This window comes from Mizuhopecten yessoensis, unplaced genomic scaffold, assembly GCF_002113885.1.
Source record: "Mizuhopecten yessoensis strain PY_sf001 unplaced genomic scaffold, ASM211388v2 scaffold11115, whole genome shotgun sequence".
NCBI lineage: Eukaryota > Metazoa > Mollusca > Bivalvia > Pectinida > Pectinidae > Mizuhopecten > Mizuhopecten yessoensis.
The window spans coordinates 305,907-328,157 of NW_018408887.1; the positions used below are offsets into that span (position 1 = coordinate 305,907).

Sequence of the window (22,251 nt, forward strand, 5' to 3'; positions counted from 1 at the left end):
TGTAAGAAAAATGAAATTCTATGCATTTCACTGGTTATTATTCTGTCACGAATGTGGTCAGGATACCATGACCATAACAGGAAGAAAGTGCACGTGATCTTTGCCGGACTATTAAAATGATCTTCATGGATTCAAAGTAGGTGACAAAATATTCCTTAAGGTCCACAGGAAAATTTAAGGTAGGTCATGACCAGGTTATTCGAAGCATATGTAATCTTGTTTTTGGCCTTGCTGTAGTTTATATGGGGAAATAACACTTTTGGGTATATTTTGTTCACTTTCAGTGGGAACAATTTCAAAGTTGGTTGGAATGACAATCATGTGACTATAATTTGATGGTAGGAACGAACATTAAGAACCTGGCCCTACCCTAGGGCCTGAAGGGAGGGACCAAAAGAGGGCAAATTGGCTGAAATTTCAACAATCTTCTTCTTCAGATCCAGATATACTAGAATCAAGCACTCTTCATGGATAGGGAAAGGTCCTAAGTCGCTATATCTGAAATTGCATTACCCCCGTGTCATTCATTCCTCCACAATATCATTTTTTTCTGAAAATTGTCAGCGTTATAGATATACCGTATGTCAGACAATTATGTACCCACCATAAATGATATACATGTATCAATAATATATGTTGGTCACTCCCAACATGAATTTCTGTCAAGCCTTTTTTGGATTATATGAACTTTTTTTTTTTTGTTTGAATTTTACATCACTACAACAAATAACATAATACGTCCATGTATCTCTTGTATAACTTGGTGAGATCACTTTTGTGTATTTATCATTTCTGTGTTGTAATTGCAATGGCCCTGTTTATATCTATTGCAGCATCTGACTTCTGAAGATACTGGTACAGTGGTACAAAATATCACAGTTCATCACTAGTAGCTTTTTCACGTTCTCTGTATTCGCTGAAAACGATGTAAACTTCAAACTTGGAACGCATGATTGAATGATATAATTTACTAAGATGTTTTCAATATCAAAGCATTGAAAAGATTAAGGTAAATTTGTACTAACATGACATTCTCTACGATTTAATTCGGAGCAGAATATATAGACTAGCGGCCGGCAGCAACTAGGCCTACATGTCGATCTAGCCTCTAGGCTTATTTGATCACGTACGATCGTAGAGCACCGCCGAAATTTAGCAAGTATAAACAAATAAAAAGCGATTACTTCACTGTTAATAAAGAAAAGTCGTGTCAATTACAAATAATTTTATCAAACGATCTTCTTTTAATACCATATCATTTGGACATTTAAATACGGTTATTTCCGGGTTTTGACATCTGGAATTGTGAGAACAACATGTTTTCTCTTTGTGTCATGTTCCTGTTAATATCACAGTTTCACCTGACAAATCAGAAGTGATATTAAGCGAAATCTACTGTATCATGCTTTAGGTTCAAAATATGATCACGAGTTAATTCATTCTTACATTAAATGTAAATGATTAACTTGTTTTATCATTTGGTTATTCAAAAGGAATGGATATTGCAGCAATTGCTTCTCCAATATTGGAATATTGAGAAATTGAATGCTGGTTTAGAGTTACAAAATGGGGACCATTATTACATATAATTACTTAATATGGATTTAGAATCATCTTTCATAGCTACTTAATACTGATTTGGAATCATCTTTGAGCTAATTTTACTGCGTTTGCATGTCACCTACAGACCAGGTAAAGTTTGTAAATGAGAGATGTTGTAACAGCATCAGTTCTTTATTATTTGTCTGTGTGTACTTAGAAATTACCATGCTCTTTGTACTAGCCTGGGGCATTGGGCTTAGCAATTTAGACAAACATGTAGATTTACATGAACTGAACAAAAAGTACATTGTTTTATTATTCTTTTAGTCCCCGAAGGATTCTCAAAGGAATATAGGTTTGCACTTCGTCCGTCCGTCTGTTCGTCTGAGAAGTTTGTCAGGGACATATCTTCTATACTATTTCACCTGGAGTAACCAGATTTTGTGAACAAGGACATCTTTGGATGGCAGAGCGAAGAGTGCAAGAAGGTCACTTTGACCTCACTGTATCCTTTATGATTTGACATTTGACCTTAACTTTTGAAAAAGTTGGAGTGGACATATCTTCTTTACTCTTTCACCTGGAGTAACCAGATTTAGTGTATAAGGACATCTTTGGATGGCGGAGTGATCATGAAGAGTGCAAGAAAAGAGTCACTTTGACCTAATTAACTGTGTCCTTTGCTTTGACCTTTACTTTTGAAAAAAGTTGGTCCGGACATTTTTTCTCTACTATTTCACCTGGAGTAACCAGATTTGATGTCCAAGGACATTTTGGGATGGAGGAGTGCTGAGTGCAAGATTTAGGTCACTGTGACATATGACTTGACCTTTGACGTTTACTTTTGAAAATATTTGTACGGAGCATATCTTCTATGCTATTTCATCTGGAGTAACCAGATTGGGTGAACAAGGACATCTTGAGATGGTGTAATGAAGTAGGTCACTATGACCTCACTGTGACCTACCTGATATACGCTTCCTGACATAAGTGTACTGTTTGTGTATAGTTATTCTTACCGGTGGCCATGGGGGTCTATGGATTGCCTTGCAATACTTTGCCTTGTTAATAAATAGTTTTTATGCACAGTAGATCCTATTTCTTTCATTTCATCTTGAGAAAAATTTGCCCTAAAGGGATCAGGCAATATATTGACAAGGGTGTTAAAATAATAGTAAATAAAGGGATCAGGCAATATATTGACAAGGGTGTTAAAATAATAGTAAATAAAGGGATCAGGCAATATATTGACAAGGGTGTTAAAATAATAGTAAATAAAGGGATCAGGCAATATATTGACAAGGGTGTTAAAATAATAGTAAATAAAGGGATCAGGCAATATATTGACAAGGGTGTTAAAATAATAGTAAATAAAGGGATCAGGCAATATATTGACAAGGGTGTTAAAATAATAGTAAAAAAAGGGATCAGGCAATATATTGACAAGGGTGTTAAAATAATAGTAAATAAGAAACAACAAATAGGCCTACATGGAATATTTTACCGTTTTTCTTAATTAAAATAATTGTTTTTAAACTACCATTCATTTCATTTTCATGGAAGAATATTTAGCGCATGCATCTCCTACGGAGGGATTCTGTTCGTTTTGTTACCCTAAAGTTCTTAGCTGGGGCTTAGCTTAGTCACATTCGCCCATATCTAGTCACTATCATCACAAAGGTGTGCGCTCGCTTATTAAAGATGTTTAGCTAAATTGAACCTGCTACAATTCAAAATGGCGACACAATGACAATTTAAGTGATCAATCTAGTGTCAAAACAGGTGAAATTTCCCCTTTTGTGAAGCGCAAGAAATACACATAAATACACATTTTCAAAATGGCCGCCGAATTGGTCATTTCTTAAAATTCTTGTAAAAAAGTTCTACAAGCAACAGGCATCTAGTTTTTTGACACATTTTTCAGATACGTGTTTGCTTTTAAACTTGATCATAATTTGTTAAATATTACAAAAACCCGTTACACCAGATCAAAACGAGACTTGAACGTGATTTAAACCTCAGAAGAGTACATCCTTAAACATTAATTAGTATGTATTGCTGACTAGCATAATTCCCAAAGTTGTCCACAGCAATATCATAACTTAGAAACAAACGCGTAGGAAGTTACAGAACTGTCCGTTGGATGGCTAGACCTGGCATATTATCGAATTGAAGGTGTATGAGTGGGGATTTAGGTTTAGATTCGAGAATATCTGCATAGTAGACTCTGCGCGGCTCTGGTGTAACCTTCGGTACATATCTATAGATAGGTATCAAACACAAACCAAAGCTAAAATGAAAGCAGAAAAAAATGAAAGAAATTTAATTACTTGCACATATTCATCTGAAATTTATCATCATGCTCAGGGATTACCAAAGAGGGAAGTCAATATTGGTCATTATCCTAATCGAGACAGGAATCATATGGAGGCTCTAACCAATGTCCAAACATTTATTCACGGGGATATACCAGTTCTGTGTTCCATGTCATTACATAAGGCAACTTTTACACTATGCAGATATCTATTGAGCTTATAACATATCATGTATGTAACTGTAAGTATATTTTATAAAAGATATAAGATATCTCATAATTTACTTTTTCAATATAACTTGCATGTTTGATAGAAACTCATATAAGGCAGCTTGTCAAGTAACTAAGATACCGTATGTAACATGTAATGTATTTTTTATGGAATTCAAAACTGATAAAGCTCCTTCAACAAGTGTAAGCTGGTTGACAACAGATACCAAATGAGACAAATTTCTCTTTTACGAAGTTCAATTGATGTAAACCTACGTCGCATTTAACTGTCATCAGTCAGTAAGGGAGTGAGTACCAGGTATCACATCACATAGCTAATCAGGTCATCAAATGATGGGATATAAAAATTGTTGTGAACAGATCCGGGACAACGTAAGCGAGTACACACCTATCGTGTTATACATCCTGCTACTGCCAGTGATGCCTTGTGTGTAGTCATCAAGCCTTCTTTGTACAACTCTTAAAAGCGGAATGTTCAACGCTAGGTCAGGAAAATATTAAATTGTTGAATTTTAATAGCTATTCATTTGACATTCTATTGACTGTAAAATGATTTATTTAACACCCTTATATGATCTACTGTCAAAAGCGGGTAACGTAAAACAACCGCAATGTACTATTTATTTGAATACAAGTATATTTATTGACAGCTATACTTTTACATGAATGTGTAGCATTATATACAGTTTTCTTTCGTCAACTGCTATCCCATTTTTATCTCGCGCTGGATTAGTCTACAGACATGTATACAGCGCTATGCACTTACTGAACTTGTTTTGTAGATAAACACAGGCGTGTAGCTCTCCTATCGCTACTGCACATTTACATGTTGACATGGTATAAGTAGTGTGTTACCAAAACCTTCCTGCATGTTTGATAGGGCAATCGGTAACACAGGAACACATGTGAAGGACAGTATACTTTATATTCTATTAAAGTAATATTGGAAGTGAATTGGTGACTTCACTATAATTATTAGGCGACAACAAAAAATGTTTTAGTTATATCACATCTACAATGATGTCACTATTACTCATTATTAATAAGATATATCACTTTGATAAATAGTTGATTATTTTGATATCACTAAATAAAATACAAACTAACACAGTGCCAACATGAGTAACCCGCCAACCATGACACAACACATGTACAGCGGTAAATTAAATTTATGTAATTTATAAAGCGGTCCTCGGTATGTCCCAATTCCACACACATCTTACCCGGATGTTGTCTTATTTACATAAAGCACAACACTGACATTCGTTATCTTGACGTCCTTCGAAGGATCGGCAAGTAGATAGCTTACTAGCAAACACGAATTGTGTTAGTTTCATTTTAGCATCTGGAAAGCGCATTGAGGACTTTAACGTTGAACAGAGGAATACCACAATGTCTAAAACACTGCTGTATTTACTAGACATTAAAATTGATGGAACATGTTTGGCCAGATGCAACAGGGATCCATTGATAAAGGTCATAGAAAAAGTCAATGACGTTTTATTGGAGTCCGTGAAGCGGTCAGAAAACCAAAAAGATGGGGAACCAAAATGTAGGATTATTCATAAATTCAAGGTAAGACGTACTCTTGGTTTATAACATGTTCATTATTTACATTGTCGGCAGTTTATGGTAACGTTGATTGAATCAGAAAAGATAATTCTGGCATATTTACTGTAATTGTACTTTATGATGAATGAGCTGGATTAAAATGATGATGACATGTTTATTTCAATGGTTCATTAGTAAGAATTTGTACATTAACGCAAAGCTAAAATTCCTGATTGGAAAATGTCTCGTTAATATTAACAAGGCCACTTAGAGCTCTGTAGTATAACATAACATATCACATTAAACTGTTTACTATGTGAACACTATTGACACCGTACACTATTCTTTCTGTTGTACTAACAGGTGACTGGTGAGCCTCGAGTTGTAACTGGTAGGTATTAACACATATGTTATCATACATTCAGAAAGTTTAATGCATTTGGTAATGAATATAGTGTTCAACCTTGATGAGGTAGTTAAAATATGCACGGTAGCGTCTATGGTCCGAATTATTTTACTATTCATTCCGAATCTCTTGATATTTTTTTTCGCTTTCACTTCGGTGTTATTTCTTGGCAAACCTTACTTTCTGCTTCTCAGACATGTAGGGGGGAAGATAATATGACCATGTCATTGGAATCAGATTAAGGAAAACCAAACGAACGAACAAGAGAAGTAACCCTACATTTTCACTGGCGTGAAACCGAAATATATATAGATACATAGGCAGATATAAGGTGGATAACCATATCTCGCAGTATACACCAAATTTGTTTGCAGTGAGGTTTTCGTCTTTCTTTTTTTCGAAGAACGTGTCCATAGATTATGGAGTATACATAATGGGGCATTGAATGACAACTTAAAGAATCATCTTACAAAAATTAAATATTTAGCCTGGTAGCATGACACCAATCCTATTACACTATTCTGCTACCATGTCAGCTTAAGTCATATGTCGACGATGTTGGGATCATTATGTTATTTCTCTTCTCTGGGAGATAAAATCCAACGTAGAGTGCATTGGCTAACAGGATAAACGCATAACGCATGCGATGTTTATCTGCCATAGGTAGTCATATCAAGTGTGTGACGATATGCTCTCTCATAGTTATTAAAACCCGACAAAAGTTATTTTATTTTATGTCTACAGTGGTTGAGACGTCGGAGGGTGAAGTTGAGTTGGAAAAGATCATCTCTGAGCTGTCAGCGATCGGTGTCATTGACATTACATGTACACCCCTCACAGACTATGAGATGTTCGCCCAGACTGTATTAGATGTGGACCCTGATCTCTGCAAGCCTGCGCCGCGTACGCTGGGCAAAAAGTACACTCATTGGAATGATTTGACGCTCGACTACCAAGGTATGTTATGATAATGAAGAGTTTTAGTCTTTTGAATGTTGCCTCGCTATCTGGTAGACAAGCAAGAACTAAAAACTAAGTAGGTAGTTGCAATGCAATATATTGACTTCAGATAAAAGTCACATTTTAAAATCGTTAAGAAGATGCCAGATTTCAGGAACGTTACCAATATTCTTTCATTAGCTGTTGTGTGGTCATATAACACATTTTAAGTGTTAATTATTTGCAACCCTCATATGAAAGATTATTACTGGTTAGATGTTTGAGTATGACGCTTAATATGCTGGCCAAAGAAACACAAACACATGCTTTAATTCTTTTGTATTGTCTTTGAAAGGTATGACATGGGAGAATTTCAAAATTCTTTGGGCTAAAGAAGCAAGTACAGTCCTTGGCTTAAGGATAAAGACGGATGTGAACGTCGACCTGTATAAGATCAAGAACTGTCGAAAAGTAAGTTTTTTAGAATTATATGCATATATCGATCATATCAGTGATCAATTGCTATTTTTATCATCTTATGCCAAAAATTAGACCCTAATTACATACAAACCTTTTTCAAATGCATGCTTCTTTTTCATGTTTGGACGTTGTAAAAACATCAGATACTTTTTTTTTCATTCACGAATATATTTATTAAATAGATAAAAAAAAAAAAAAAAAGTTTTATGATTTTTGTTTATGTTTTTCATACGTAAAATCGATTTTTGCATTTGTATTTTCAAAATTGATATTGAATTTGCAGAAACATTTTTTTCGGTATGCAAAATTCGATTTTTGGACGCCTTAGTTGTGAAGAAAGTACTCACCGCACGACTTCGCTCAGAATAATAAAGGTATTAAGGCAGGTAGCCCAGTCTGTATCATAAATAAACTAATAAAACTATTATATGTGAATATAACGAGGATCTACATCACGAATGTAAGAAGTTTTGGTTTTATCAAATATGCTACAGGTGATGGTGCTCAGCAGTGTGGACGACGCAGACGAAACAGATGCCATGTTCAGCAAGCTACCACTGTTCGTCGAGAATGGACACAACGTCGGCAATGTGTGCAGAGCACTGCAGTCACTCGACGAATATATTAGAAAGATGTCACAATAGGCTGACAGAAGTATTACCAAAGTGAACAATATAGTAAAGACTTTTTTTATGTGAAGTGACAGATCGCCCTCAGACTTAGTCCACATGACTGCGTTGTCTATAAATGATAAACTTTTGACATTCTACGCGACGATGAGTTACGCTTTTTGTTAACCAAGTCATTCCTAAAGAAAGTGTTCAACAATGGTCCCGAAGCACATACATTGACATTCACAGAACGCAGACCTTACCAGTGGCATGTGATGATCAAAATACAGTTGAAATGTGACAAAATGTCACTCAGTTAACGTTACTCCTTATAAAAAACCTCATTAAAAATAACAAATATGCTGCAAATCCAGAAGAATTTCTTCTTTTCCACATGTTTGAACTGTTTCATCAAGGAATATCCATCATCATGTTCGAAGACAGATCGCTCCACCTCATAGTGATCGCTTGTGTGTGATATGATCCTTGAGAACGCTGTGTCTATTGCATCGCTTGTATCGATAACTTTCGGATTTCCTTAATGTATTATTTGTGTTGTGAAAGTGTATCTTAGTCAGTACGCCATTAGTCAGTACGCCATTTTATCGCCAGTGCTGTACCAGTATTATAAGTATAAAGTATTTTGCACATAAAATGCTTCGACTTTTCGATTGTTCCTTTGTACGGTCATTGTTACTATCATTACTGAAGTCAAATTGATTTTGGATACATGTATGTGTATACAAGTAACGGTAGATTTACATATGTTCTTTTACCTGTACCTGCCTGACAAATCGACAAAAGAATAACCGGTCTGTAGTCCATAGTGAATACTCCGATGTTAAAATTAAAGGATAGAAAATCAAGGCTTAAGCCTCAAATTCTCAATTATAAATTTGTTTGGGTGTTTAAGGAGCGAATGATTCCAGTAGCTGTAAATAGACTGTTTGAAACTGAAATATATCCCATAAAACATTTTCATCATTATTTGTCTTGGTGGATTCAATATATTTCAGAATGGACGACGACTATTGTATTGCTTCCAATCAGTTATCACACCTGTAGACGTCCAAATTTTACATGTGGCTCTTCGAATATACTGAACAGGCATAGTTAACTTAGTTGCCTGACACTTTCCCCCAAAAAAGTAATCTGAGGAAAAATAGTAACAAGATTTTCAGAACAAAATTACTGAATTTAACAAGTATAAACACAGCATATTTATTTAGAATGACGAACGCATATTCTATCAACTTATCTCATAGCAAAATATCAAATTTACAGAATACAGGCACGGTGTTTAGCAACTACTAAGACTAAAAACGCATTGACTGCGTCCATTCAGGTGTCATCAGTGGTTCTTACCTAACATGAACAAATCCACCTCTTAAGTATTGCGAATCATATCTAAAACGACAGCAAGTTGGGTAGAACCATGAACTATAAAACCTCTCATAATGGTGCAAATATACAATTCATGCATAATCCTTTGGTTGTAATGTCTGTTTCAGATGAAGGTGCTGCAAAACGCAGGAAAAAATAAGTCACTCTTGTGTATCAGGCTTTTCTTAGCTTAGTTCCGACTTCTCCGTGTTGTACCTACTATCAACAAAGTAAGAAATGTAGAATTGGACAAGTCGAAAATACAATACTTGATTATCTAACTATATTATCATCCTGCCGGCACTATGCTTCAAATATCAGTTTCAAGATATCAGTTAAACGATGCTGGATATCTTATGAAAATCACTGTGAAAAGGAACGTTGGTGCCTTAAATGTCTAATGTTAAATGCCAAAAGATATTAACGAAAACGATAAAGCTTATTCATTTTTAGGTATATTTACGAAACATGAAAACATATTCCCTTAATAAGCATTTATAATATCTACATAATCTTTAACACCTTTAAAGAAACAACTGTATTTTCTGGATATCAATATTTCTTTAAATTATCGACACAACAAATTCTAGGACAGAAGGGTTGCGGGTTCCAGTCATGTCACGGTACTGTGTTGTATCTTTGAACAAGATACTTTACTCCGCTTGTTCCAGTCTACTCAGCTGTACATGAGTACGTGTTTGGGCAGTGCTGGAGTTGTTGAATGGTAGATGTGAGCACCAGCTGTATGCTCCCCAGGGAGTTGAGTAAGTTATTGGCTGGTTTGTTTTGTTAAAACGCTATATAGGAACCTCGAATTACTATTATTATATTATTTATTATTCGAAATGTGCAATTAGAATTCTGGATGCTGTCATACTGATTAACAAACTTCATAACCAGGGTTTCCTACCAGGGAGGCCTAAATCTGCTCCGACAGAAGGTAACGGCGACACCATGGCCTTTATCCAGTGCTTTAAATGCTTACCAAGATTAGGGTCACCACATTTGGTCTGTTAATTTGTTGCTCGAATTGTTACAAAGGTTGCCAACATATCTTTTGACGCTATGAAATGACCTTGACAAACTTCCTACCAAGATCCATAATTAATGAGGTGCAGTAAAATGTTCTAAGTTTAACTACGTGTTGGAACGTTTCAAGACCGACTGGTCACTTTGTCAAGCTATGACTTAGAAAGTGATTTGTATTGTTTACGTGTATACAGATGTGACGAAATTGTATTGCATTGTTTGTGTATAAAATACATTTTTGATATTAAATACTTTCAGACTGATGAATCTTATTACAAGACATAAATTGGTATTCTGTTCCCACAGCAATACTGGGGAGGACCCTCATTATTTCACAATATTTCTTTCTTTTAATTTCTTTTCTTGTACCTCTGATCTGCAACCTTATAGTGTTGATAATTGTTTCTGTATTCTAGTAACTTTATTCTGTTTGTATTTTCTTTCAAATGATGACCAACATTCATATCAATAGAATCCAATAATCGTATTACTGCCTTTTTCATATGAGTACATTTCTGAAGTTTAACAATGCTGAATGTTATAATGATTAATAATAATGATTTGTGATATTGGTTCTTAAAACCCCCATGTTATTTTAGTTAACAAATGTAATAAATGTTAAACAGATATAATCTGCGTTTACGCTCTGACGTACGTTAGGTATGCTGATACATGCTCGTAAGAAAACAACAAAGAGGTATTTGAGTGAAGAATCCTTTAAAGTATAAGAATAGTCGAGTGATCTCAAACCACAACGTTTGTACACACTACACCCTATGTATTTGTGTGTACCTCGTCACAGGTTTGCACCGACAGCTGAGACTAAGAGGTACACAGGCAAGTCAGTGTTAAATACTACAGTATTATATACTGACTGGGTGTCTCTGTATCCAACCACCTGATGCACATTTAACACTGCGGGATCCTACCAAGGGATTGGTAAGACGCAACATCTTCATTCGCTCTTTTACAACAGAACACAAATCTTTATCAGCTTAACGGCATGAAATGTGTAATAGGTATTATGTTTTTAATCAAAGCTTATAGAAATACATCGATGGTTTGGATTCAAAACCAATAATCGCCGATAAGAGCTGAACTTATTGGTGTTATATAGTTTATAGTATTAAGGAGAAATCTTGAAACAATAAATAATCTAATGTATCTTTCTACAGCTTGATTCAGATGGTTTAATTGACCACACTGAAATGACCTCGCTGGCACTAAAGCGTCAATGCCCTGCTTTAGTGATGATACATCAGCATGACGTTTGAATTACCGTACTTAAACTCTTTTTGAAGATATATCCGCGCTATCGATATCATAACTGAAGAGACTAGACTTGAATGATGGTCGTATATTCCATACTTCTATACTGTAGTTTTTGTTCCTCATTGTGTTTCTCCTGGACAATATTGAGTCAAGGTAAGATGATTACTATCTTTATTATCTACACATACAATGACGTGCCATAAGGCTTTCTTGGTACGTTATTTTTTTATTGGATTCCATGTTTATTCACGTTTTCCATGTTTTTGTACTATTTTGATAAAACATTGATAAAACTTTGCACACCGCTGGAGAACTATTCGATCTATGCTTCTTTTAGTAATATTGATAGATTTAATGTTCCATGTAATTGGGATATCACCTTTCATTTTTGTTTTATAAAAGTTCCTTTTGACGTCAACAATGTTAAATTTTGTCGAAAACATATTTTGGCGAAACAACTAATTATTGCTAAAATTCTAAGAATGGATAACTATTTAATTATCAAAAACAGAAATGCAGGATAAGTTTCGAGCTATTTGACGAATTTCTACAAGATGGCTTGAAAATCAAAGGAAATTTATTCAGAGAAAAAAAGAGAAAGCTTAACGCGAACGACTTCATCGTATATACATCAATACATTAACTATCATGTTCACTAATTTATAGAATTTAATGTTGTGTCCCCTGCAGGTCCTCAGACATAATGAAAGCGAGTTTGCTGTATCGCTTGTATAGCAAAATCAATGGTTGTTTTCAGTTCCTATCATTTGCTTTTGGAGTCACTGAAGGGGCTAAATATACATTACTGCAATGCTTGGGTCCTGTACCATTTTTTGTTTGTCAACATCTATTAACTCTTCGACGGTATCTCCTTGATGGTTACCTTCCGACAGCCCGTTTTCAAAGTATTATGTCCGAACGGGACGTCATCTAACAGGTCAAGGTGATAATGACAAGGTCACAGGTCAAGGTAATAATGACATTTCGGTGAGATGACCATTGAGGGCACCGTTATCAATTTACCATATCACCTTGGCTGTTACAAGGAGGGGGGAACTAAGTAAAAGAACCATTTACATTGCATCATACGTAGCTATGTTTTACAGGAAATGTGCGGGATATTCCAGAAACACAAGGCTACCATCATCAACACTTCCAAGACAATGTGCCTGAAACTGAGATGTATGATGGAGACGATGTGTTTACAGAATGGTCATCACATACAGATATGGAGGACGACCAACAGGTAAGAATTAAGTGATAATGCTAATTATGATTATGAACTAGTTTGTTTTAAGTTCCTTGGTTTGTGGTTGTCAGAATAATGGGATCTGGTTAGATATCATGCTACATTGTTGTCAATGTACTGACATTTCAGTTATATGGCGCATTAAAACGGCCGTTATTATAAGACCTTGGCTTTTTCGAAAACGTAACACTAATATATGTTGATTCAAGTTTTATTTACTCATGATTGCCGTGAATCATTTGTTTTTTGCTATAATGATTCAATTTTTTTTCTTGAAAACTTACACCAGAAAAATTATAATAGTTACCGGGATATTTAACAATATGTCTTTAAATGATTATAAATTAATATTTGCAAAATATTTGAATTCGCGTGATAAATTTTCCTGCAAAATAATATGAAACTATGGCAAGCCAAGTTGTCATTTATTCATGGAGCAATGTTGATCCAGTATTTAACCAAATTATATAAGATATCTGATATACTTTATGAGATATCTGATATACTTTATGAGATATCTTATATACTTTATAAGACATCTTATATATACTAGCGGAAAAAAGAAACTGTGCATGCGGAGAATTGTTATAGAGCATGTATTACCAACTGTATATACATGAAAATTTACACGCATGACCGAGTATGACACATACACACTATTCATGTGTCATTGAAAGTTTTTCCCGTGCAGTTACAGGCGTTGACCAGTTTGCACGTTTTTCTCGTCCAGCCATCCAATTCGACAATGAAAGTTTATCTTTCAACTGTTGGGTCACTCTGTTGAGACCAATGAACAGTAAAAACAGCATTATAACGTTTTAATTTGTGATTAATGCTATGTCGAGGCTCAATGAAAATGACCGCCTCCGGATTATTGGTATGCTTCAAGCTGGTATGGGCCAAGCCGTTGTCGCTACACGTTTTCATGTCCATCGAAACACAATCCGGGATTTGTGGAGACGACATCAACAGTTTGGCCACGTCGGCGATCGACCTCGTGCGGGACGTCCACGTGTGACGCCACGTCAACAGGACAACCATATTCGGCTTGTCCATTTGAGAAGTCGCTTCCAAACGGCAAGTTTGGCTGCACGGACAATCCCTGGGTTGCACGAGAACTGTACGGAACCGATTGCGTGAACGAGCTATCCGTCCGCGACGTCCTGCAATCCAATCCGCCCAGTTCTTCTGCCACGTCATCGTGTAGCACGTCTGGACTGGTGCAGAAGGCATCTGCGATTTACTCGACGGGATTGGGCAGGCATTTTGTTTACGGACGAGTCGCGAGTCCACCTGGATAGTAGTGACGGCCGTTCCAGAGTGTATCGTCGCGTTGGAGAACGTTTCCGTGACGCGTGTGTGGTACAACGACGTTCTTTCGGCGGAGGCAGCGTTATGATTTGGGGCGGCATCACAGCCAACGGGAGAACGCCTCTGGTGGTTGTTAACGGGAATTTGAACGCGCTACGTTACCGTGACGAGATCCTCCGGACCCACGTCGTTCCATTCGTGCAAGGGCAGCAACGTCACATTACGCTACAGCAGGACAACGCCAGGCCACACACAGCTCGTGTCGCTATTGACTTTCTGGCCCAGCAGAACGTTGACGTGTTGCCCTGGCCTGCTGTATCCCCCGATCTGTCGCCCATTGAACACGTCTGGGATGAAATGAAGCGCAGATTACGGGCATTACCTAATCAACCGGTGACGTTGGCTGATTTGGCTGCAGCGTTGGTACAGATCTGGAATGCCATCCCACAAGCATTCTTGAACCGTCTGATAGGCTCCATGCGTCGACGTTGCCAGGCTTGCATTCAGGCAAACGGTGGACATACGAGGTATTAACTTTGTGAACTCAGTATTGTCCCCTGCTGTGTTAATAAATAACAAATAAATTGATCCTGAACACCTTGTTGTTCTACGTCATTCACATTTATTTTTATAACACATTTTAGGCATGCACAGTTTCTTTTTTCCGCTAGTAAAGTAAATCAGATATGTTATATATACTTTTCTTTATAAGATATCTTATATATTATATAAGATATCTTATAAAAGATATAAGATATCTTATATATTATATAAGATATCTCATAAAATATATAAAATATCTTATAAAAAAAAGAGATATCTTATATCTTTTATAAGATATCTTATATAATATCTTTTATGAGATATCTTAAATAATTTATAAGATATTTTATAAAGAAAATTAATTGAGATATCTTATAAAACATATCTTATATAATAAATAAGATATCTTATGAAGAAAAGTTTATGGGATATCTTATATCTTTTATAAAATATCTTAAATATTATATAAGATATCTTATATCTTTTATTAGATATCTTATAAAAGATATAATATATCTCATAAACTTTAAATAAGATATCTTATATGTTTATAAGATATCTTATATAATATATAAGATATCTTATATAATTTGGTTAAGTACTGGATCAACATTGCTCCATGATTAAACGACAACTTGGCTTGCCATATGAAACAGTTGTTTAGTGTCTGTGAATGAATAACATGCGATTCTCCTCAGAATGAGTCACGGCGATGTTTTTAACTGTTTTTATGAAATACAACCACGAATTCCCAACTTTTTCATTTCCCCACAGACGAGCACCGATGATTCGACTGCCTGGAAATTCCTCCGCAGGGAGGACGCCGCACAAGAAGACATTGTAGATTATATAAATGCTGATACTGGAGATACTGTACTGCAGATTGGCCAAGATTTACGTAAGTATATGATCATATGACAACGAGTATTGTAGGTTATGTAAATACAGTAGAATCTGCTACAGATTGAACAGCAGAGACCTTCAAACGTATGAATACATAATAGTGTTGTTGATTGTTTAAGTGTTTATATGTCAGAAGTTGGGCTATAGATTAACCATGACCTACATAAGTATGTACCATAGTCTATACTACAGGGTCAAATTGTTCAAGGCCTAGCGAAATCTTCACGAGGCGTTAAAAGTTCAAAAATATCTGAAAATTTACTTTAAAAAATATTTTGTTTCCTGTCTGAATTAAATCATAAAGATTCCCTTTTCAAAGACTTTTTGTTTTAAATGTCAATATTTAACGCATAATAAATGACAATTTTGTGTAAAGTAATCTAAGATGGGAGAGTACAATACCAGGATAGTTTAACTCATTTTGTATCCTGGTTGTTGTTCTGTAGTTTGTTGATGGAACCTTATCATATACCCAAATAATGTTATCAAATATCTAATTACAGAGGCACACCCGGAAAACACTACTCAATGATAATGCTAAAATTGATAATATAATTATGGACGTGTTTTAAGTGAGTTTTTAGTAATTTATTATCAGTATAAAGTTGTTCCCGTTATTTTGTTTGACCATTAAATACATCTAGGTATGCCAGGAGATGGTGACGAACGTGTGGTGGCTAATGTCGAGGTACTGGCAGTAGTGGATTACTGTCTTTACCGCAGATATCTCCGACAGTATCGCAACAACAAGAGGGAAGCGCAAATGCAGATCGAACGATACTATCGCATTCTCTTCTCCATGGTAATATCAATAACTACTATTTGTCATTTCTAGATCTATAGTTTGTATTTTGTGCGTAAATCAACTGTCTTATATCACAGGTTTTGCAGATGTCTTTGTTGTATCACTTGATGTTGCGTCTTTATTTATGATATTTTCATGTGTATTTATTTATTTGTCAATGATGGCGGTTTTAATCGGACAGAATATTAGTCAGTTATGATGCATAGAATATACTAAGAACGCTTTGATTTAAGCTCTTTTTCCACTGAACTGATTTTGCAGGTTGACCAGCGCTTCTCCACCATCCACTCTCCATCGCTGGCTATTCACGTTAGTTTGGTGGGGATTGTCATTCCAAAGGTATGCAAGCGTCTGAGAAATACAGACTTAATACTTGACCAGTTTTAAAATATATAAGAGTGTAACAGCTATACATGGCAATGCCACTTTCGTAACATACTATACTTAAGTTTATAAAATTATAGCTACCTTTAAACTGACCTTCTCCCGCCACTAGTAGCTACTTGAACTCCTTATAATTTGAGAAACTCTGAGAACTATTCCATTCCTAATTTCCGCTTACAATCTTCACTCAACTCGTTCATACCTTCTACTTTAAGACTATGGAATGAGCTTGACACTAATATTAAAACTGCACATTCTTTTAAGAGCTTCACAAACTGCCTCAAAAAACAAAATGAAACATTTAAAGTGCCTGTTTTTTATTTAGCCGGTGACCGTAAGTTAAATATTTTACTAACCAAACTCCGTCATAAATGCAGCCCTTTAAATGATGATCTCTTTAATGTTAACCTAATCAACTCTCCTATTTGTGCATGTGGATATCCTAATGAAAATGCTCATCATTTCTTTTTTACATGCAGTATATATACTGATCAAAGAGTTGAAATGTNCTCTCTCTCTCTCTCTCTCTCTCTCTCTCTCTCTCCCAATAATAGATAAATGTATTGATTTAAACTATGAAATCCATCTTATGATGTGTATATACAATTATTTATCTTATAAGGAAAGGGCGTTAATAATGTTCATGTAACTTGTGCCCAATCCTCTTGCATTTTTTGGCAATAAAATATGTTTAAACTAAATTTAAATTCATTACGTCTCTTTTGATCATAATTATTTAAGTTCTTCAATGTACCGATTTCTTTCCGTGCAATAAGTCATAATTCCCTTTGGTCACTCAAACTTCATATGAAGTGGGGTTTTTTTTGTTGCGAAAAAGTGATTGCTTACGATCACGGTTAGTGAAAAGAAAGAACAATGGTTCCAAATAAGAATAAATTGGTGTTTTTTCGCGATATTATGAATGTACTTGTGTATTAGTATCCTAAGACCTCTTTTTGTGGTCAGAATCGGGCTGAAGCCAGCTGGCTGGAAAACTCTGTTGTCTGGCCTCGGACTGTCCGCCAAGGTGTAGTAAATGTGGATACAGCCCTTCAAAAATTCCAGATGTGGCTCCGTGGGAAATATCCCGATCTGCCTACTTATGATCACGCGGTTGCTTTCACTGGGTAAGAGGGTTTGTTGTTTTGAACCAGTTTGACGGATCGCAAATTGAATGTTCATCGAAGTCTAGTTCGAACGCAAATTGATAATAACATAAGTGTCATCGTTTTCCTTAAATTATAGACATTATTTCAGCACATCAGCAGGTACTCGAGTACATGCTATGCTAAGTGATTTTGATATTAGCGCATAGTTTAATTAGTGCGAGTACTGTTTTCTTTTTACATTTCAGACACCGGTTATATAAAGGGAAAAGAAAGGTTGACGGTAAGTTATAAAACTGGAGTTCTGTGCGTACTAGGTGCATTTTTCAAGATACAAGGTGGTAAACTCTGAAAGTGGATTTCTTAGTACCCAAGATTTATCTTGAGAGTCATTCATAGTAATCTATTTTGAGTAGTGGTATAGTTCATATCATACACACTTAACAGATTATAAGATTTTGAAATTATCATGTTCTCTTCTGTTGTTTTAAAATACATATACAATTGGAAGTAAGGGTTTTACATACCTCCTCTTCTGTTTCAACAGTAGTTCAGACAACTCCCCTCCTTTTTTAGCCCTTTTGAATTCCTTTTTGTTTGAAAAACGTAACACACAGACAAGTGATTGGATCTTTCAAATTTTGGTAATAGCTACATTATAACAAAAATAAATACACTGCATCATCTATTACAAAACGTTATATTTGCATTCACATGTGTGAGTGTGTCTTCAGTTTATATCCCTATGCCTCGAAAAGTGGGTACATTACGCAATAAGTTTAATTTCCTTGCAACAACAGTACCTCAAAACCTGCATCCTCACATATATTTACAACCTACATTTTTTTTATCTAATTAAAGACATAGAAGACGTTTTGCGTAGTTTTGTTTATTGGTGAATGTATTGTGTCGTCCAGGTCTGGCCTATATCGGGACGATATGTCGAAGTTTGGAAGGGAAATCGTCTTCTGTTGTATATGACAATGGGGATTTTCTTGCTGTTGGAATCACCACTCACGAGCTTGGGCACAGGTATGGACAGATATAACATTTTTAGTAACGGTATCTTTTTACGTAACATCACACATTATTACATGACAAAATATAATCGTATCATTTTGCGGACACTGGTATGAAATCCTCACAAATAAATCACTCCTGATGCTTTATCAAAAGGTCATAGAATTATAATATATGAGATGAAATGTTACTGATGATACAGTTTAGGTGCCACACACGACGGAGACTACCTTAATGACGGCTGTTCAGCAAACCTCGACAACATAATGTCTCCCAGGCAGAGCATCAAAAGCAAAGCGACAACGTCGATGTTCTACTTTTCGGAATGCAGTATTAAACAGATGACACTTCACCTTCAGTAAGTACACTGGTGTTTAGATAGTTACACCTCCATATATTAAATACGCTGGCTTTTTCATCGACTTGTACTTGTCGTTCATTTTTAATGAACATCCATTGATTCGCCATTCCTTTTCGTAGCTGTTCGGTTGTCGTCGTCTTCCAGTTAAAGACCGACGCATATACCTAACCATGGCTAAATGAAACATGCACAATTATATTCGTAACATTCTCATTAAAATAAAGGTACGATCTCGGTCGGTGTAGACTTTTGTAAGGTACATATTAATTTCAAATTTAAGTAGACCAGTCTCACGAAGGTATCTTTATTTACGACGTTTCATGATTGGTTTAGGGTTAATTTCCGCCTTTTTTCTTATGGAAAAAACTTAGGAATTTCCTTAAGGTAAGGAACATTCGTGAAAATGGTGCAGATGATAAAATGCCAACAGATGTAATGGCGTTAAATACTCCGGAAGGTCACTGTTTAAAATAAATTTCCGATCAAGGTTCTAGAATATTACATTTAGATCACTGGTATGCTATCGTCTGTCAATACACCTATAATATGACTATAGTATAGGTATATTGACAGACGAGGCTAGTACCTGTGTTTAGATGACGCATAACACATAGTGTTTCCATGCTATTCATACAAACTAGAGTGCTTGCATACTATACTTTCTTACTTTCATAATTTGTTCAGTATTTTATCATAAATTTTCATTCTAACTATATTTTACTATCGTTTTACAATTTATAGAACACGAAGAGAATGTTTAAGTGCAGGAACTAGAGAGCCATACAACCAGGTGGGCAATAAATCACCTGGTTCCATATACGGACTCACTGAACAGTGTCAGATGGTGTTTGGTCCGAAGTCCGATTTCTGTCAGGTAACGTTAATATCATAAATGAGAAAACAAATAGTTACACATTTCCTCATGCAGGCTCTCTTTCTGTTTTGGTGTTTCCCACGTCTTACAAGTATTATTTTCAAACGCTTTTTGTAATCGTCATTAAATTTATATGGTGTCATGTTTGTAACAAATATGCTGTAATCCGACTAAACTGTTTTCCTTCAGCGTCCTGGTCGCTTTGACAACGTGTGTGGGCAACTGTGGTGCACCAATCCGGGTAATGCTCGGATCTGCCAGACCAAGTCGCGTCTGGTGGCACTACCGGGAACGATCTGTTCACATAACAAGGCGAGTGGACATGTCTACCAATTTACACTCCATTTATTTCAACGCATCGTATCAAGATTAGAATTGCTCTCCAAACAGTGTATTATTTAGTCTATAATCTACCAAAGTCACTAATGAAAAGTGGGTCTCTGGGTGTGAGCAGTGTATTTTCATTACTCAAACGTAGAGAACACTGTTATTTGGGCATGGTTTGAAATCATAGGGTTATCATCGACGCACGCACACTAATTGATACTTTATTTAATTTCAAACTTCCAGCCTAAGACGCCCCCACCTAATTACATATTGGGTACATCTTCATATAAATGTTGGCTTTCATTCCAAGTCGGCCTTTTATCTAAAATAAAATAATTTGGATTTTTCGTTTTTCGTTTTCCTAGATATGTCACCTAGGTAACTGTTTGGAACCATCTACAATACAGAACCAGAAAACCGAGTTTAACTTCATCAAGCCAACCGCTTCAAAAGGTATATAGCTGTTATATCCTATTATTAAATAAAGTTGTGCATCATATATAAGAAGCAATGTGTAACCATTATAGACTGTATCATTTTTTTCTTCACATTTCAGAATGCCCTACCGGAGACAAAGATCCTGCTTACTGTACATTTGTTGCCAAGAAATATGGACGAAGCCTCATATGTGACCATAATCTTATAGGAGCCTACTGTTGTCAGACATGCTCAATGATGATGTAAAAAAGGGAAAACTGTGGTAGTATGTTAAAGGATATATCTTTGAAGAAATATCTAATGATGAAGTGAGATAGAGACATAATGATGGGTCAACGATGTTGCCACACACATCTCGGGAGACTACAGCCAGAGCTGATTAACGAGAGAAGAATACACAATGTGTGGAGCGTTTTCTTGTTATCTTTGCAAACATCAAGATTATATGTGATATCCAGGGAACAATTACACTATAACCTTTAGTTCTATTTCTTAAATCGAAAGACGGAGATGGCTCTTCCGTGATCGACACCTCATAGGGTCTTTATCACAATGCCTCTATCCAGACATGAAAATACCTCATTGGGGCTTCAGTTTATCATACTGTGTGTATCCCGACATTGGATATACATAATTGGACTTCAGACATCGGTTTCCAACACGTGAATCCCGACATGTAAAACATCAGTTCCTGCAAATATCTTAACGTGAAGTTTGACTGACTAAAGAGATTGTAAACATCTCTAAATTTGAGTATATCCTCCACTAACATTTGTAATTCAACGGTTGTTTTGTATGAATCTGTTGGAATTGATAGAATTCTCTCCTACCTAGAGGATGTGACAGAGATACCTCCAATCTCAGGGGTGATTAATTTGGTTGTCCAACCCCAAAGGTTAGACAACCAAATAATCACCCCGAGGGTCGGCGATTTCTCTGTTTCACCATCGGAGTATCGGGAGTGTATTGGGGTCTCTTTGTAAACCAGAGATTAGAGGATTGGGTCATGTAGAATGGTGCAATTTTCTTTATGAGTGTGCGTGGATAAAGTGAACAATGTGTGTGAAAAATATTGACCTTTTGAAGCTGTTACATATTATCATTTACCGAGGTGAAACGTGTGTGTCATTGAGAGATATAATCTTATGTTTGCTGATGATGAATGTTTAAAA

General features: G+C 35.8%; 2 protein-coding genes across 6 annotated transcripts; both read left to right on the forward strand.

Moving 5' to 3' along the window:
• The first annotated feature begins 4,898 nt into the window (after window positions 1–4,898).
• Window positions 4,899–8,729, forward strand: LOC110466061. 2 transcript variants are annotated; one of them, XM_021522324.1, is made up of 6 exons: window positions 4,899–4,998; window positions 5,430–5,662; window positions 6,002–6,029; window positions 6,789–7,001; window positions 7,339–7,454; window positions 7,958–8,729. In XM_021522324.1, exons 2-6 carry the CDS (start codon window positions 5,480–5,482, stop codon window positions 8,105–8,107), a joined length of 690 nt encoding a protein of 229 aa, XP_021377999.1. In that variant the 5' UTR covers window positions 4,899–4,998; window positions 5,430–5,479; the 3' UTR covers window positions 8,108–8,729. The 2 variants fall into 2 exon arrangements, with proteins under 2 accessions (XP_021377999.1, XP_021377998.1); XM_021522323.1 differs by having other exon boundaries at window positions 4,900–4,998; window positions 5,419–5,662.
• A 96-nt stretch (window positions 8,730–8,825) lies between these two features.
• Window positions 8,826–22,125, forward strand: LOC110466059 (ADAM family mig-17-like). 4 transcript variants are annotated; one of them, XM_021522316.1, is made up of 14 exons: window positions 8,826–10,221; window positions 11,289–11,425; window positions 12,865–13,004; window positions 15,636–15,759; window positions 16,409–16,566; window positions 16,831–16,908; window positions 17,920–18,080; window positions 18,308–18,342; window positions 18,977–19,091; window positions 19,282–19,437; window positions 20,182–20,314; window positions 20,504–20,626; window positions 21,007–21,094; window positions 21,198–22,125. In XM_021522316.1, exons 3-14 carry the CDS (start codon window positions 12,939–12,941, stop codon window positions 21,323–21,325), a joined length of 1,365 nt encoding a protein of 454 aa, XP_021377991.1. In that variant the 5' UTR covers window positions 8,826–10,221; window positions 11,289–11,425; window positions 12,865–12,938; the 3' UTR covers window positions 21,326–22,125. The 4 variants fall into 4 exon arrangements, with proteins under 4 accessions (XP_021377991.1, XP_021377990.1, XP_021377992.1 ...); XM_021522315.1 differs by lacking the exon at window positions 11,289–11,425; XM_021522317.1 differs by lacking the exon at window positions 8,826–10,221 and having other exon boundaries at window positions 10,691–11,425.
• The last annotated feature ends 126 nt before the right edge of the window (window positions 22,126–22,251 follow it).

Coding starts and splice junctions, on each gene's coding strand:
- LOC110466061 (XM_021522324.1), top strand. CDS start 5,480: ATGTCTAAAACACTGCTGTATTTACTAGACATTAAAATTGATGGAACA. Junction 5,663..6,001: donor GGATTATTCATAAATTCAAG/GTAAGACGTACT, acceptor TTGTACTAACAG/GTGACTGGTGAGCCTCGAGT. Junction 6,030..6,788: donor TGAGCCTCGAGTTGTAACTG/GTAGGTATTAAC, acceptor TTATGTCTACAG/TGGTTGAGACGTCGGAGGGT.
- LOC110466059 (XM_021522314.1), top strand. CDS start 11,833: ATGATGGTCGTATATTCCATACTTCTATACTGTAGTTTTTGTTCCTCA. Junction 19,092..19,281: donor ACTCACGAGCTTGGGCACAG/GTATGGACAGAT, acceptor CTGATGATACAG/TTTAGGTGCCACACACGACG. Junction 20,315..20,503: donor CGAAGTCCGATTTCTGTCAG/GTAACGTTAATA, acceptor GTTTTCCTTCAG/CGTCCTGGTCGCTTTGACAA.